Source organism: Pituophis catenifer, unplaced genomic scaffold (assembly GCF_029215685.1).
Source record: "Pituophis catenifer annectens isolate HBS135680 unplaced genomic scaffold, rPitCat1.0.hap2 SCAF_1, whole genome shotgun sequence".
Lineage (NCBI taxonomy): Eukaryota > Metazoa > Chordata > Lepidosauria > Squamata > Colubridae > Pituophis > Pituophis catenifer.
Window position 1 is genome coordinate 268706635 of NW_027256881.1, and position 18558 is coordinate 268725192.

Sequence of the window (18558 nt, forward strand, 5' to 3'; positions counted from 1 at the left end):
AGATACAAGGTGAATCTTAGCTATGGCCCATGAGCTTTCTCCAGATTTTATGGATTATTGTAAATAATATAAATACTAATAGCAAAAACAGTTAGCATTCACCATCCTTAATGAACAAAATTATTTTTTTCACAAAACTTTCTCATTTTGATGTTGTAGGGTCATAAAATTTCAGGAATTAAAAAAAAACACTTGTCCTCTTTATTTTGCTTTTCTCAGGATTCTATATGATTTGCTAGCAAGAAAGTTATTATTTGCGAACTAATTGCTTAATTACACTTACATTAGTCTATGATATAAACTTCTAGAATCTAGAAAATTTTATAAATAATTTAAAATGAAGATATCCCTTTGACATGGATTAGTACATTTATAAGTGACAATAAGGTAGATTTGATTGACTCCTCAGCAAGAACAGAAGCTATGAAAACTGTTTCCAACTATTACTTGACAAGCACTGGACTCTGCAATTTAAACCTTAGATGCTGCACTCTTTGGAAGCAGATTGTGTTTTCTGCTACATATAGATGAATTCATGATAAGTCATAAAAGAACTGGTATTTTTTTCAAAAAACTCTTTTTGCACCGAATATTGATCTCTAGGCAAACTTTAAAACACACATAAGCATGAAAATTAAAAATGCTAACACTTATAGATAGTATTTTTTTCTTTCCTATTCCCTGTTTAATAACACTAATGTGATGTTTTGACACTCTCAACAGGGAAATCATTATCAGACTGAAGTAATTTCAGGCTTTACTCTATCAACCTATAAATTTAGCTCATTTTTTAATTTTGTTTTTTGCTTCCCAGATAAAATTATTATGCCTGTAGTGCTCACTAGCAAACATACCAACATACTAAGAGAGTGTATGTGTGTGTACATAATTAGAATTGCTTTCATTAGTAGAACTAGGAGAGATACTATTTTCTCTTCCTCTATTTATTAAAAATATCTTTTCCAAAAAGTTTGTTTTGTCAAGAAATTAGTGTGGTCACAGAAGCTGCAAAGAAAAAGAACAAAAAAATCTTGTGAGACAAGAAAAACCACAGCTATAAACAATGGGCTACACCATTGTTTAGAGAAAGTTATTGTAAAATCAAACATCCTTAACCCGATTCTCATCCAGATGTGTTGTGAACTGTAACTTTTGGAATTCCAGTCAGCTTGGGCATCTGTGAGAAAAAAGCAACATAAATTCACTTCAATTGGAATCTCATTTTAAAAGCCACATAAACCTGATAGCACAAATATATGACTGGTAGTGTGTGTTTGTGTATACACATACACACATATACATACAATAGATAGATAGATAGATAGATAGATAGATAGATAGATAGATAGATAGATAGATAATATAGGTATAGGTATAAAGAATTAGAAGATAGGCAAGCAGCTAGGATTGTTAGTAGTAGTGTGAACAGGAGTGTTGTGATAGGATAGTGGATATACCTATATACCCTGTTTGAGTCATGAGACAGTTCTGAAATTGTCTTGAATTTCGGCTCCCATGAAATTTTTATCAATTCAATTGTAATTCTGTTCTCAATGAACAGAATATCAAAGAATAAAAAGGTTTAAAAGTTTCTGATTTGGGAACAAATTCTCTGGATTCCAAGCCAAAATTACCATATCTAGTTTATCCATATTATCCTTGAAAATCAAATTAATAGGTGAAAATTTTCAAATTCCTGGCAGCCCTTAATGTGTCTCTGCAGAGACAGAGCTGCTGTTTGGATCATTTGACCATAACACCCTTACGATATGATTTCTTTACCAAGAGGCCAAATTCTGTAATGTGATATGCTAACATTATGGCAAAGAGTAGATGAGTTTTCAGTTGGCACAAAAAAATTTCCCAGCTCTTGTTTAAACTACTTGTGCTATTAGGGTGGAATGTTTGAAGTTAACAGACGTCTGTTTTTAGCAGAGTTAAGGAGATAGAAACAGATGTGAAGCTTAGGGCTAAACCAGACATGACATGCAATCGTTTATATTTTTTCCTTTGCTCATTTTTTAACCCCTAGAAGCCTCAGAAAGCACTGAATGTGTGGGGGGGAAATGACAGAGTCAAAAGGCTGTTTAAATCTTTCCATCATTTTTACTCTATTCGAAAGAGAAGATTCGAGACTAGCTTCTTCACTATTGCAGAAAAATAATCTGTATTCAGCTCCACACAACCCTGATGAAATATTTCTTAGAGTCACATATTACCAATTACAGGTCCCTTTACTAGATGTCATAGAAACATATTAAAATTTAATCCTTCCAAAAGTGCTTTTTTGTGCATCTGATTTTAATTTACCATATATACTCACAGATAACCCAAGAAGTTTTTTAATGCCAAAAGACATTCCCTAAATGGGGCAGGCTTATCTACAAGCATATATGTTAGATTTTTCTCTCATCTTTTTAAATGTACTCATATATTCAGTGGATATTCACCTATAAGACTATCTGCATATACTCTATGTAGACCTTCATATTTGAAACCAAAATAGCATGGAAAATGTGCCATCTTCAGATAAGCCAATTGTGAAAATTAAAACTTTTGAGGGTTAGATTATTTGCAGATGGCACGTTATTCATGGTATTTTGGTTAAAAATATGAGGGTCGGCTTATTTATGGATAAACTAATATGTATATACGGTATAGGCGGAAATTATGGGACCCACAGAGAAGATCTCTGCTCAGACTCACAGGCCTTTTTAGGCTGCTTTTGTTTGTGAAAACTGTTATGATTTCTGTTTTGAATTTTAATTCTCCTATTGCCAGTTCATTTATGTGGCTCATTTTAGAATGTTGCTTTTGTGTCTTCTTGCTAGACACAGATTCATAATATTCTAGTTGTAGAAGAGAAAAGTTAAACTGGAATAAGATGCTATATGTTAGATACTCGTGGACACGACACCTGCGCAACCGGCTCTGTTGCCAGGCGTCGAGGATTGGCTAGGACGCGAGCAGCTGCAGGAGCGGGAGAATGGCTGCCAGGGATTGGTCCGTGCGATCTGACAGCTAACTATTTATGGAGCTGTCAGGCGAGTTGTTGTTCGCTACGTTAGGCATTCTGTTGATCTGTTGTGGTTGAATAAAGTTGGTGTTATGCATAAAGCCTAGCCTCCTGCCTGATTACCCACTGGATTTAACAAGTGGCGATGAAGGTGGGATTCTTATGAGGTGACGGTGATTGCAGGCACCACCCGAACTGACAACGCTAAGTCCGCGCCCTCACGCCAACCCAGCCTGCACGATGGCAACCGCCCTCCCTCCTTTCACGCTGTTTGAGTCAGCTTTGGAAACCTGGGATGAGTACATGGAGAGGTTTGAGTGTTTTTTACAAGCCAACGACCTCGCTGACTTATCTAGCGCCAGGAAGAGGGGCTACTTTCTTAGTTCATGTGGCCGCGAGATTTTCGGGACTGCTAGGGCCCTCGTGGCCCCTCAAGCGGTGTTTGCTGTGCCATGGGAGACTTTGCTCGAGAAATTGAAGCACCATTACTCTCCCGCCCCCTCAAAAATAGCGAGGCGACACGCATTTCACCAGAGGGCTCAGAGGGAGGGGGAGTCTATCAATGATTACATGGCTTCCCTGCGTTCGGCGGCACTACATTGCGAGTTCAGGGAGCTGGATGAAATGCTCCTGGACCAGCTCGTGTGCGGGGTGCGAAACCTGAAGCTCCAGCAACAATTACTGGCCCGCTCTGACCTGACCCTTCCGATTGCTATGGACGAGGCCAGGGCTGCTGAGATGTCTGCCTTAGAGGGTGCCCCTTGCGCTGCGGCCCAGAGTTGATCGCGAACTAGATAAATTAATAGCTCAAGGGGTTCTTCAACTGGTGGAGTATTCTAATTGGGAAACCCCTATAGTGATTCCCCTCAAGCAGGACGGCTCTATTAGAATTTGCGCCGATTACAAGGGGACAATCAATAAGGCCCTACAAGCTAACCACTACCCCGTGCCTGTTGTCCAACATCTGTTACATTCTCTGGGCCAGGGTAAAATCTTTGCGAAGCTTGACCTGGCTCAAGCTTACCAACAGCTTCCGGTGGACGATGCCACCGCCCTCGCCCAGACAATTGTGACCCATAGGGGGGCTTTCAAGTGTGCCCGCCTGCAATTTGGTGTTAGTGTAGCCCCCGGTATTTTTCAAAGCCTCATGGAGAGTTTGCTCCATGGGCTTGAGGGCGTTGTGCCCTATTTTGATGATGTACTGATCGCGGCTGCTGATCACAGTGAACTCATCATCAAACTCAGGGCTGTTCTTGCCAGATTCCAGCGGGCCGGGTTAAGACTGAAGAGGGACAAGTGCAAAATTGGAGTTCCCCAGGTCAAGTTTTTGGGGTTCCTCATCAACTCCTCCGGTATTCGCCCTGCCCCTTCCAAAGTAGATGCCATTAAGCGGGCCCCTATCCCTGCTAATAAGGCCGAGCTGCAGGCGTTCCTCGGCCTGCTGAATTTCTATTCCGTTTTTTTACCCCATAAGGCCTTGGTGGCGGAGCCCCTCCACCGGCTCCTGGACACCAAGGCTCCATGGCTCTGGGACCGTAGGGCGGCAAATTCCTTTCAGGCCGTTAAAGATCTCCTCACCTCCGATGCCATCCTCATGCAGTACGACAATAGCTTGCCCCTCTCATTGACATGCGACGCCTCCACCTACGGGGTGGGGGCTGTTTTGAGCCATGTCTTGCCCTCTGGCGCGGAGGCTCCTATTGCGTACTACTCGAGGACTCTTTCGCCGGCTGAGAGAAATTACAGCCAGATCAATAGGGAGGCTCTGGCAGCTGTAGCTGGCGTGAAACGCTTTCACAACTACTTGTATGGCTGCCCTTTTATTTTGGTCACTGATCACAAGCCCTTGTTAGGGCTTTTGGCTGGAGATCGCCAAACCCCTTTGATTCTGTCCCCGCGCATGTCTCGTTGGGCTGAGTTTTTGGCGGCTTATTCATATCAATTGGTCTATAAGCCGGGTAAGGCTATTGGGCACGCTGATGCCCTCAGCCGCTGCCCTCTCCCCTTGGCAGTCCACGATCCTGCCCCTATGGCCTCTGTCCTCCTCGTGGATGACTTGACCTCTTTAGTGACTGCTGCTGACATCCAAGCTCACTCAGCGGTGGATGCTATTCTCTCCGCTGTCCTGGAATGGGTGCGCAGGGGCTGGCCGCAGTCCCAGGCCACCACCAACTTCCTCCCTTACAGTCGTAGACAGCATGAGCTGTCGGTAAACAAAGGCTGTCTTCTGTGGGGTAACTGGGTGGTTGTGCCCCCCAAGCTCAGGTCCCAAATTTTGTCATGCCTGCACAATGCCCACCCGGGCATTGTCTGCATGAAGGCCCTTGCTCGTAGCTATGTCTGGTGGCCTGGCATTGACCAAGACATTGAGGCCTGGGTAGGTCGCTGTCCACAGTGCCAACTCACTAGACCAGTTCCGCCAGCGGCCCCAGTTCTGGAGTGGGAACCATCCAGAGCCCCATGGGCCAGGGTGCACCTGGACCTTGCGGGCCCTTTTCAGGGCCACACCTTCCTCATCGCTGTAGACGCGCATTCCAAATGGGTTGAGCTCGCTCCTATGCATGCCACCACGTCTGCGTCTATTATTGGGGTTCTGGAGGGCCTTTTCGCCACGCATGGGTTGCCGGATATCATTGTCACCGATAATGGGCCACAGTTCACGTCAGCACCGTTCCAACTGTTTCTGGCCTGGCTGGGCATCCGGCACTCTCAGACCGCCCCGGCTAATCCAGCCACTAATGGATTGGCAGAGAAGGCTGTAAGATCGGCCAAGGAGGCGCTGCGACGTTTGGGCACCACAAATTGTCACCACAAAATTCGACAATACCTCTTGGCACAACACACTACACCCAGTTCAACCACCAAGCATAGTCCGGCCGAGCTGCTCATGGGCCGGCGGCTCCATATGACCCTGGACCACCTGCACCCTGATTACACTGGGGAACTATTTAGGGGAACATAATTGCTGTCTAGAGTGTTCAGTGTGGGGGACTTGGTCTACGCTTTGAACTTTGATAAAGACTGCCGATGGCTGCTGGGCCAAATCACACAAATAACCGGTCCCTATTCTTATAGGGTCCTACTCTCTGATGGGAGAGTCTGGCGGCGACATGTAAACCAGCTTCGAAGAAGGATAGCCAACGCACCTACCCAACCACCGGGCCAGGATTCCCCGACTCCACCTTGCAGTGACCACACAAGTGGAACTGCAGTCCCCTGTTCTCCAACCGCAGCATTCTCAGCGGGAAACTTACCTGTTGGTGCAGGTCCGGCGGCGAGTTCGAATCCTACTTTTCCCGGTGAAGCACGAAGTCCGCCTCCTATAGAGTCTGAGGACTTGGCTCCTCCTCCTACGCCATCCACGCCAGCTCTAACTTCCTCCCAGTCAGCACTGACTCCACCCACCTCGACTGCCACACCAGAGCCGAGGCGGTCTGGCCGGTGCCGTCGTCGTCCGGCTTACTTGGAGGACTATGCGTGCGTGATCCGGGTGGGAAGGGGTGTTAGATACTCGTGGACACGACGCCTGCGCAACCGGCTCTGTTGCCAGGCGTCGAGGATTGGCTAGGACGCGAGCACTGCAGGAGCGGGAGAATGGCTGCCAGGGATTGGTCCGTGCGATCTGACAGCTAACTATTTAAGGAGTTGTCAGGCGAGTTGTTGTTCGCTACGTTACGGGTTCTGTTGATCTGTTGTGGTTGAATAAAGTTGGTGTTATGCATACAGCCTAGCCTCCTGCCTGATTACCCACCGGATTTAACACTATATGCCTAAATTGCAAAAATCTAGACAACCATTATTGTTTTGCTGCCAATTAATGCACATCCAATGTTTGCAGAGGCTTACTTGTTTTCTTATTTATTTGATGACCTCTGAATAAATGTACAAACAATAATGGATGTCTTTTTCATAGGAATTGTGCTGATGTTTAACATTATGAAATATATTTAAATTAGTAGATCTTACAGAATTTTGGTAAATAGCAGTACTTGGGTTGGGGAAAAAACTACCAAAGTACTAGGATTATATGCTAGACTGGGAGTATTTTAAAAAAAACCACCATCATAAAAGAAGGCATTAACAAATCATTCTCATCCTGTTGCCAACAAAACTGTATGCCTGGCTCCATATAGTCTAAAAGACAAGCTTATTGTAAGATGCTTTACAGTACCTAGGTCATAAGTATCTGAAGGACCAAGATATATCAAGACCCTTATGCTGATTTCACAGGAATTATTTATCAACAGCAAATGTTCCAGTAAGGTTGCTGGAATTATTTTTGGACAGCCATGTAGAGAAAACAATAAGAAATATTCTGCTACCCTGATGCAACTTGGATAACAAAAGTATTCCACAAATGGCTGTTGCTAAATATATAAAATTTAATTAAAATGTGACCCGTCAAGGCATCAGTTATCTTTCCAGCTAAGAGTGATGCTTATAATGGAGCCTACCCTTGTTTTGTTTAGTACTTAAGGAGGTATATCCTCAGGCCATATTTTGATGTAATTCCAATATATTTAATGCAGGCTTTTCAAGTTTGGTGCTCTTTATATTTTTTGAATTCAGCTTCCATTATTTCAGCAATATTACCTTTGAGATTATGGGAGTTGATATCCAATGATATGGAGGGCATCTGGCTGAGGAAACAGTTAATAGTACAAAGTAATTGTCTTCCACTGATGATTTCTCACTCAGTGTTTGGTTTTAACACATGTCTTGGGAAACTGCTAGATTTGCTAAGATATTTTGGAGAATAAAATACCCGGAACATCTGTACTATTTAGCAAGAATGATGGATCTTTTTAGCTTAGGAGTCTTGATTTTTAGATGAACACATTTTTTTTATTCGAATAAACTTATAATAATACTTGTATTAGGAGATGCACTTGAAAGAATCCTTACATTTTAATAGCCTGTTGCTGGAAAATTCTGTGTAAGAGTATAATCTTAAAAATAAAGATTTCTTTTATTTGAACTGAAATTTAATAATAGATTCCATTGTACACCAAGTCAGCAATGTAATGTCTATATATTAGAAGAAAAACAACTTATTATGAGGAAATGTTGCCGAACAGGAGATAACTTGCATAAATGCACATAAAATAAATCACAGATAGAAAAGGTTGTTTCAGCATTATATTTAAGAATTTGTTCATGATTTTAAAAATTGTTTTATTGTCTACTGGGTGAAGGAAAGCAAGATTTCAAATGCTGTTTTCCTAACATTCATCTGTGGTGAAACGAAGTTTGCCTTTTTTTTTTTTTTTTTAATTTGATTTATATGCCACCCTTTTCCAGAGACTCAGGGCGGCTTACAATGTGCTAAGCAGTAGCACATTGCTTTTTTCCTTCATATTTTTTCACATTCCTTTTTTCCTTCATATTTTCTCCCTTAATTTGTGTGAATTCATACAAAATAAAATAAAATGTAACAAACATCAAACAACAAAAAAGAAAACAAACATGGTGAAATATCTTTTTTTTTAAAGAAAATTGAATATTAAAGTTTGCCCACACAAAATAGTATTGATAGGTCTTTCCTCTGTTTAATTAAATAAGTTCAAAGATGGAGATTCTTGAAAATCCAATTTTTAATGTAAATGCAAAAATTTTAAATGCCATATCTAATCCAATTAATGAATATAAAGTTAATAAAACATTACCAAGGGATCTAGTAATTTAATCTGCAGCCTATCAAAAGCCATTTCTGTATCCAAAGAAACCAACTGCGATTTAAAATATTTTTCTAAATCACTAATTTCTGCATACCAGGACAAGAAGTTTAGAAGATTTATTAACCGTGATTACTATATCACTGGTAGATTTTGAAATGCAACTAACCATGTTTATTCTGCTCATTATTCTAAATAAAAAACTCTTAAGTGAGGGAATATGAGTTTATGATTGGTTAGTTGTTTTAAAAAAAACTTTAGTATTTAAGTTACTCACTTTAGCAAAAGTGCACCTCCATTTGAAAGGCTACAACTATATTTTAAAATTCCAAAAGCTCCAAAGATGAGATGAGCTTGCATGCAAAAATGATTCCATGTATAAAAAATAAATCATACTTTCTTTCTAATCAGGTGATCCTGCTGATTGGGATAACTATGGGCCAAATTTATTAATGGGCCAAATTTATTAATTATTTTAAATCTATTTTTAATTGCAATGTTATGTATAAATGTTTTTATTTTGGCTGTTCACCGCCCTGAGTCCGAAAAGAGAAGGGCGGTATAGAAGTTTGAATAATAAATTGAATAATAAATAAATTATAAAAAAAACCCGTATATCAGAAATTTGACTTCAACAGGCTTTTGTATTGATTAGTACCATAATTCCCAGTAAATATTCCTTGACATAGACCTATATTCATATATATAAGGTGCAGTAAGGAATTATGTGCACCTCTATAAATCTAATAAGTAAAGTATTTTTTATAGTTGCCCTGCACCTGATTAATCCCTTTTCATTTCTTTTAACTCCAGCATGCTCCTATATAAGGAACCTTAGAACAGAGTTCTCCAACATTTTCGGGTTGGTGGCCTGGAGAAGGGGGAAAGAGGATGGTTTTGTGGGAGGGCAGATGCGGGCACACACCTTTCCCATTCCTCATGCAAGTGGGGCCGTAAGTGCCCGAATGAGTGGGCCGTGAGCACCCACAACGCTCGCGCGAGTGGGGCCATTTGCACCTGTGATGCTTGCAGCAACACTTGCATGAGTGGGCCTGTGCTTACGTGCATACACGCACGCACCGGCCAGCTACTCATGCTGTCCAGTGGCCAATAGGCTGTGGCCCAGTAGTGGGCTGTGGCCTGCCTTAGAATAATTGTATCAATTGTAGCTTTTAATGATTGAAATTCAGAAGTGGTATAATATCCTATGTACTGCAAGAGAGTTTCAAGCAATTCCAATCTCCAGCTCTCCTAGATCTAATGGATCTGGAGTTAAAATAGCATTTGCATTTCTTTAGAAGTTTCAGCTGCCACATTAGTGTATTTTAATTATTGTTGAAATATGTGGAGTGTATATAGTATTATTCTGATATTTCACTTAAAAATCATAATCACCCAGAAACAGCTGATAGTAAAAAAGAAGAGACAATTGAAGCTTTCTACTTATGAATTATCTTAAGAAGCAGCCCAAACCAATGGAGAAGCTATGGTTGCAGAGCAAGAAATCTGAATTAACAAATAGAAAGTCTTTTTCTGGCTCTCCCATTAATTTATCCTTTCTTTACAGGCTTTCTCTATTTTTATATTGAATGCATTTTTTATTTGGTTTTTCTTGTCCTCCCTTTTTTCCTTGTGTGTTGTGTTGTATGTGTGTTGTTTTAAATATACTATTAAATTATTTATAGTTTGCTTATAATCAATATGCTTTTGATTAGAAAGTAGAATTAAAATGCATTAAATAATAATAGTATTTGAACTAGTCTTTCTCTTTATTCCCTTAGTGTATGATATGCTAAGACAGTAAATGATAGTACAGTATCACTTTATTGCTCATTTCTCCTAATGGTCTCTGCCCTTATGTTATAAATCTGCCAGTGCATAGTCATAACTGTACTAGTCATATACTGTATTTTTCAGAGTATAAGACGTACCTTTCCCCCCCTAAAAGTAGGTGAAAATTTAGGTGTGTCTTATACACCAAATGTAGCCCCGCCCACCCACTGGCCCCCACTCTTTGGCCTCTGCCTCGCAGCAGTTACCTCCTTGCAAGCAAACAGCAAGAAAAAACAGCTCCTTTCAGCTTCAGCACAGCCTAATTAGCACAAGTTGATTGGATCAGCCTCCTGACTCTCAGCTGATTTGCTCTCAGCTGTTTTGCGCAGGCTCTGCTGCTTGCTGCAAAGAGATAAATTGGTGGAGCAGATTTTTTTTTTCCTCGTGCTAATCAAGCTATGCTGAAAACGAAAATGAAAGTAAAGCAGACTGTTTGCTGCAATGAGACAAAATTGCTCAGAGGCAGATTTCTTTTTCTTCTTTTCTTCACCAAAAAAGGTAGGTGCGTTTTATACTCTGAAAAATACGATAAGTATAGCTGCCATGTATCTGAATCCTTAGGCAAATACAGACAGCCTTATGCCTTCAAGATTTTTACAATTATAAACCCACATGGACTTCCTGGGTTGGCTGTGACTGATGATGATTCCAATCCAAAATATCTATCAAAGCAACTTTTCTCCAACCTCCAGATATTTGATGTACAGATTTTGAAGTTTAAGGCTGGAGGGTTCAGATAGTGGAGTGCTGCCTTAGAACATTATTGGATTTGATGGTCTACCAAGAATTCTAAAAAAATAATTCTAAACCATCAGATGATGTCATGTTAATAAGTTGAATTGAGTTGAATGAGAACACTATAACTGATACGGAGAATACTGATACATTGCTTTAGTCAACCACTGTATTAATTTATTATTTGCTACTTTATTAGACTATCCATTGAAAATTAGGAACAGTCTAACAATTTCCTTGTCAGTCTCCTACAGATATTGGCTGAACATTTTGACATTGAAAATACTGATGCCTTATTCAGGAATTGGCTGGCTCAACAGAATACTCACAAGGAAATTTTAAATTAGTTTCCCTATTACAGATAAGAATATAGAATATCCATCTACAGAAATAAATAAGGGCTAAAGGGCTATGTACAGGTCCTGTGCTCCAGATTTTAAGCCATTTTCAACTCAGCCATTTTTAACATAAAGATTTCTCCTAGTGTAAAAACTTTAGGTTCCTGTCTCAACACCTTTATCCCTTACTTTCCTCTTACAAGCTTACTCATGTATAAATAATTTATCCCACGAAGTATGAAATCCTGCTTCCTTTTCTGAAGCAAGCAGCAAATATATTTATTGCTCCTGAGATTTATAATAATCTAATAATAATAAACTTTCTCTTCCCAATATTGCTTTGCATATGTACTTTGGTTGTTTCTGAAAAGTAGGATGGATAGCTCCTAGGAGAGATTTATGTTTGAATTCCACATTTGAGAAATGAACCTATTAAGAAAAGGGATAATGTATGAATAGAGCCTTGGATGGTTTGTCGGCTCTTGGAACAATGATTTGTTTAAAACCCTGCTGACACTAAAAGTCAGTGACTAGAAACACACACACACACACACACACACACACACACACACACAAATGCACAGACAGTAAGACTGCAGCAAAGCTCAATGTAACAGACATGTTCTTATTCATAATTCTATTTTCTTATCATTTGGAAGAGGCTTTTAAATGTGTTTTCTTTTAAGCATTTTTCACTACTAGTTCCATGTTGATAGCTTATTTTCTGTCTCTTTAAAGCTGTCCGTGGACCCTCCTCCCTAAATTTTGCTACATTACTTAGTATTTAGTGGCACTTACTTGCTATTTTTTTGATGTTCTAAGCCTCAGCTAATGCATTTATAATAAGTGTTCTCTATAAAAGAATCGTACTACTTGTTTTGGTTTTCGATTTTTGTTTCTTCATTTTGTTAAGTCATGATCGAAAGGTTGGCAGTTCAGCAGTTCAAATCCCTAGTGCCGCGTAAGAGGGTGAGCTCCAGTTACTTGTCCCAGCTTCTGCCAAACTAGCAGTTCAAAAGCACGTAAAAAATGCAAGTAGAAAAGTAGGGACCCACTTTGGTGGGAAGGTAACAGTGTTCCGTGCACCTTTGGCGTTTAATCATGCTGGCCACATGACCACGGAGACGTCTTCAGACAGCGCTGGCTCTTCAGCTTTGAAACGGAGATGAGCACCACCCCCTAGAGTCGGGAACAACTAGCACATATTTGCGAGGGGAACCTTTACCTTTACTTTTTAATCTAAGAGTTGCTCTGGCTTCTACTTCATAACATCCTTTATATAATGAACTACCTGTTCATATACAATTCTGTACTATTTTACAGAGCGGAACTTTCTTTTTATAATTACTAAGTTCTCCCTGGCTCTGCCATAATATTTCAGTGGCAAAACTGCTAAAATTATGGCGAATGCCAAACCAGGGGGGAAAAAAACCAATGTGCACCCTAAACTTGGTTTAGTAAAAAATATACTTCCCTTCCCCCAAAAAACCTAAAGAAATATCTCAGCTTCACCTGTGTACATAATGTTGTCATATCCCCTTGTATATAAAAATGTACAAAGTGTCATTATCATTGGATAGAGTGCTGGGCAAAGGCCATGCCCAATAAATAAAAATTTGAATAGATGAGTGTTTGGACAGATAAGGAATTTAAAATCTTCAGCACAATCCTATCCTAAAACCTCTTATCTGAGGACTGAATCATGTCTAAAATACAATACCATGAGTGAGTTCAGCATTGTAATGATGGTTTGATACTGGATGTTAAGTCCTGAGGGCTCATAAAATTACTGTCATTAACTTTATAGAATCCCACAGGGATAGGTTGAATGGAGGTGTTGGTGTATGAAATGGAATCACTCACAAATATTCATTATCTTGGGCATCATTGGCATGAGAAAACCATTTACCAATGTAATATGCTCTAGATCTTTTGCAGTATTCAATGCCATAACTGCAAACTGGCTCTCTGATTATGGCTTTGGAGAGTTTAAGTATGTGCATACACAATTTCTAACCTTTCTTTACTTGCAATGATAATCTCAATTATTCAATTACATCCAACTTATCTAAGTGGATTAATATCTAATAGTGAGTTTATGCTAAAAAGATCCAGTCAAAGAAACTAAAAGCTCTGCAAAATAAATCTTGGTTCAGAAGCTTAGAGAAATATATGAGTTTGAAACACTATGGAATGATAACAAGCAATAAAATGTTAGCATATTGTTTTTTAGAAAATTCATCTTCCAGGAAAGATAAAATGTTTATAGTGATTCATTAATGTGCCTTGTTCAAGGAACAGGAGATTTGTGAATTGGTCTGTGCAAATTTTATCTTTGAATTACTACTGTTAATCAGAAGTCTAAAAATATCATAGAAAATAAATGTTGCAATGAAGAATTGTAAATATTGTTGCTTTGCATGCAAAAGCAAAATGAACAAAATTTAAGTGTGTTTATGGCGAGATAGAAATGGGATTTATTAAACACTGTCTCTCTCCTTCTCTCTCTCCCTCCCTCCCTCCCTCCCTCCCTCTCTCTCTCTCTCTCTCTCTCTCTCTCTCTCTCACACACACACACACACACACACACACACACACACACACTAAATGTCCCATATGATAGAAAGGCAGGCATTGGAAATTTGAATGGCTAGAGGGTATTTTTCTTTTGCTGACTTGAACTACACATTCTGCTGGAATTGTAGTTACAAAGATCCAGTTTTTTCTTGGAGGTATAGAGCTGGCAAAGATTCCTATGCAGTTGCCAGAGTATTTTCTCTTAGCTGTGTAATTCACAAAAAGGTTGGCTTCTCCTCATACTTACTAGAAAGCAGTACCAAGTATGGAGATCAGAATACTTATGGTCTGCTAATAACTAGTTCATATATTAATGCTAGTAATGCATGAATGCTTAGTTTATATGAATTGAAAATTTTGTAAGATCTTAAATAATAAGATACAAACATTCTTACAGTTGTTTGCTTGCAGGTATTTCATTACCCAATTAGATAACATCATCAATGCTACTGAATGTGGAGTAACTAGACACTGTGAGCATTCTAAATCAAACTAAATCCAAAAACTCTAGGGACTTCCTATAAACTTGGCATTCTGTTGATACAAATCATCTGATCGATCAGCTGATAATTGGCTAATAAAGCAGCCATCAATAAGTACATAAAGATAAACCATATGTACACCCCATTCAAGAGACAACAGAAATGCTAACAAGAAAACAAAAAGACCAGGACACATGTCTAACAAGCAGGAATAAACCACCAGACAAAAAACGTGCAGAAATCAATACCCTAATCAAGGAACTACTAAGGGAAAAACCACACCCCTACCAACACCATCACAGCAAGCTACTGAATATTAATGGGGAGCAAGTCCCACACTCAACTAGCAATGATGATGTTACTTAATTGGATAATGAAATGTCTGCAAGCAAACAACCAAGTTCAGAGAGCACCAAAGACTCTACAGTGACAACTGTTTTCAGAACTGTACATCATCGATCAACCAAGCAGAAATAAAGATTACATCAAGCTCTTGGCCAGGTTGTAAAACATTTCTATTGAGCTTTGTCAGGGTTTGTGACTATTTTTACAGATTTGTTTTATAATCATAAAGATTTCATTTCTTCTTCCCCAGCAAAAGCAAAATCTAAATGTGGGTCCACCTTCTTCCCATGTTCCAGTGGAATTCATTGTATCATTGGCCGTTTCCGATGCAATGGTTTTGAGGATTGTCCTGATGGCAGTGATGAAGAAAATTGTAGTAAGTATCTACTACTTAAAAGAGCAAGTTACATCATCTGTACCATTGCCTGAAGGCTATATCTAAAAGAAATGTTGCACAAAACTTGATAAATATTGAAAACTCTCTATTGGAAGACTTGATTAATTTCACCTATATTCTGTGATCTCAGTATGGTTTTGGGGAGGGGAGTTCTCCTATTTTTATCTCACAGAAATAATCATGTTAGATAAATTGGGCTGGGAACCCTGTGAGCTTGTGGAAAAGATTTGAATCTTATCTCTCTGTCCCTTATCCCCTATCCAAGTCCAGCTTGTCATCTACTATAGTACTCCAGGAGGAATCCAGCAAAATGAAAGCCATTTAACACAACATTTGTATCTAAATTCCAATAAAAGTATGAAGTCTCTTTTATGAAAGCTCTTTATGTAATAAACATGGTAGCCAGAATTAGAAAAACTGATGGAAACATGAAACACCTGTTATTTAATGGGGAACTGATACAGAAAGCAAGGCTTCAAGCTGTTAGCTCCCCAGTTCCAATGAATTCTTAAACTGAGGTTAGCATGCTATCATGAATTTTTTAGCTATAGCCTTCTCTCATTTTCTGATAAGGTGGAAGTTACAAAAGAAAAACTTACATCGCTATGTTCTTTCCTGCAGCTAGTTATAAAAGTTATTTTTTGCAGGTGGTTGAATAGATCTCATAATGCTGTGACCTAAATAATTGTGCATTTCAGCTGCAAGGGGGGAAAGGCAGAAGGTTTGATTGTGATTTAGTCACATTTAATATTTTGGGGATACAATCTCTTGCTAGAGGAGAGTGCAGAGTAGTTTCTTTAAAAGAACATTTGATAGATGACAGTACTTTTTTTTGTAAGTTAACAAGAGGAACCAAGACCTGCAGTAATCTTTAGTGGATATGTGAAACATTTCATAAGTCATTTCAACTTCAAGACGGTTGTTCTAAATTATATATGGTAAGGATGTTCTGACCATTATGGTAGTATTCTGAGGTCAAAGTGTCGCCATTTTGAACTATACAGTACAATATAATATGTTCATTATTCTGTCTTGTATCAGCAATATTACTATGGCAGCCCCCATATTATAGAATATACTTTTGAAGGGTCAGAAAACATCTTCCCTTCATTTGTATTCATAAAACCTTTTTCCGATGACTTTTAGCTTCAGTTACTTTGGTTCATGAAAGTTCTTCCATACATCTATATTTTTTGGTGCAACTTTATTATAATTACTTGTATATCTGGTTTATTTTTACGCTGTCAAGCACTGGCAAATGCCACATGATTGGATTGGTTAACAAATACAATTAATTAAAAAGATACTGTGGAACCAGTAATTACAACATTGAAGTTCATTTGCTTACAATCTATGAGGACAGTGACTATTGAATTAAAGTGGTAAGGTAAAAGTTATAAAGCTGTCATAAAATTGATAACTAAGAAAAACCATAGGTTAACTAAAATTAATTATTAGTTAAAATTCAGGAGATGAATAAAACGTAGTGAGATAATATACTATCTAAGGAAAAATAAAATTAAAATTAAGTTGAGCAATATAAGGTACAACACTAACTAGAGACAGCAATATAATAGTTGGGCATGAGTCACACCTGCTTAACTGACAATCAGTATCTGGTGAACTTTGTATGCTGCTGAGTAAAGCTTGACAACTATATAAGTTAGGTTTGTAAGAGAGACACAGAAAAATAGGATGATGTATGATCTGATGTAAATTTGATCTGTGTAACCTGGTAACTATAGAATAATAACAATATTGTGCATGTTTCTGTAAAATGAACAGAAAAAGAAGCAGGGCAAGCTATTTCAAGCTTAAAACATTTCCAGTAAGATTGAAACAGATCCTTTTGAATGCAAAGCAAATGTCCTGACAGCATAATTGGCAATCTGAGTTTAAATCCTCTGGAATTTGAAACACTTTGCTATCCTCAATAATAGTTCCTTACATATCTCATTCTACCATTTTATTTTATTTCATTTCATTTCATTATTTTATTTTATTTGTAATCCATCTGCCCAGCAGTGGCAATCACTTGGAAGCTTACCTGCAAGCAGTTTCCACAGCCAAAGTCAGAATCAAGGGTGGGGTCATAGTTAGGCCATGGTCCACAAAATACAGTCATCAGTTGGCCCAGATTCAAAGTGACAGAGTTTCAGGAACACAAATATCAAGATTTCAGTGTGGGTGAGCAATTCCCTCCAATGAGGGAAACCGGACTATCAGTGGATTTTAAATACATCCCATGTTGGTGAAACTAAGCAAAACTGGAAATGCCCTTGACATTCAAGGAGATATGCCAAATACCATTGGTGTGTTCTCATTACATGTGGCATGCTTTAAAACTAGGTGTTCTCTGACAATAGGCACCGCTGCTTCTGATAACTTCCAGGTGAATCAACCTCAGGCGCTTGAATTCTCTGAGCTCCTCCAGGCCAATCCAGAATGGACTACTCAAAGTCCTCTCAGTTGGACCTGATCATGACAGAAGCTCCCAGAAGAGAAAGGAAAAAAATGGGGATGGGGACAGAAACCTGGGGTTTGATAAACCTTCAGGCCTCTTCCTACTACATTGAAGTTTTATTGTACTTGCAATACTAGAATATAGGTAACAATAAAAATTACTATAAGTGGATGTTTTGCCTCCCAAAAAACAAATTGAGTAGTAAAACAGTTTTTATCTGATGGTGTCTGCATGAACTGTCAGTTTTCTAAGTACAATAATTGTATGATGGAAAATTCAGTTCTCCTGAAACTTGAAATAATTTGATGCATTTGACATATAAGACAAGTAATGATAGAGAGGATAACAACAGAAAACAACTTTCCATCTCATTTCTTTCTATAGTAAAAGATGTGATATACTTTTCTATGAGGCAAAGTCAATCTCTGAATGCTTCTATAAGACCAAGATGTCTTGCTTTAGAATTGGGCTGCATTTCTTAACAATCCTAAAACTGCAGAAAATTTGAAGGCTGTTAAAAGAGGCAGGCCCTAGGTTAGTCACAAAAAGAGTCACTGCAGACCAACATTTAAAATATTGCTTATATTCAATATGGAAGCAATCACATCTACAATTAGGATCCCCATTACAGATAACTGTACTTGATAACTACTATACAGATAACTGTACTGTAAGCTTGGAGAGTGGCTCTTTATT

The 18558-nt window shown here is 38.8% G+C and overlaps 1 protein-coding gene across 2 annotated transcripts in view; it reads left to right on the forward strand.

Moving 5' to 3' along the window:
• Positions 1-18558, forward strand: part of LDLRAD3 (low density lipoprotein receptor class A domain containing 3) — a 167210-nt gene that overhangs the window by 81002 nt on the left and 67650 nt on the right. For both annotated transcript variants that reach the window (XM_070931209.1, XM_070931210.1), the window contains exon 3: positions 15252-15377. In XM_070931209.1, coding sequence (XP_070787310.1) covers positions 15252-15377 — 126 coding nt within the window. The remainder of the gene's footprint in view (positions 1-15251; positions 15378-18558) is intronic.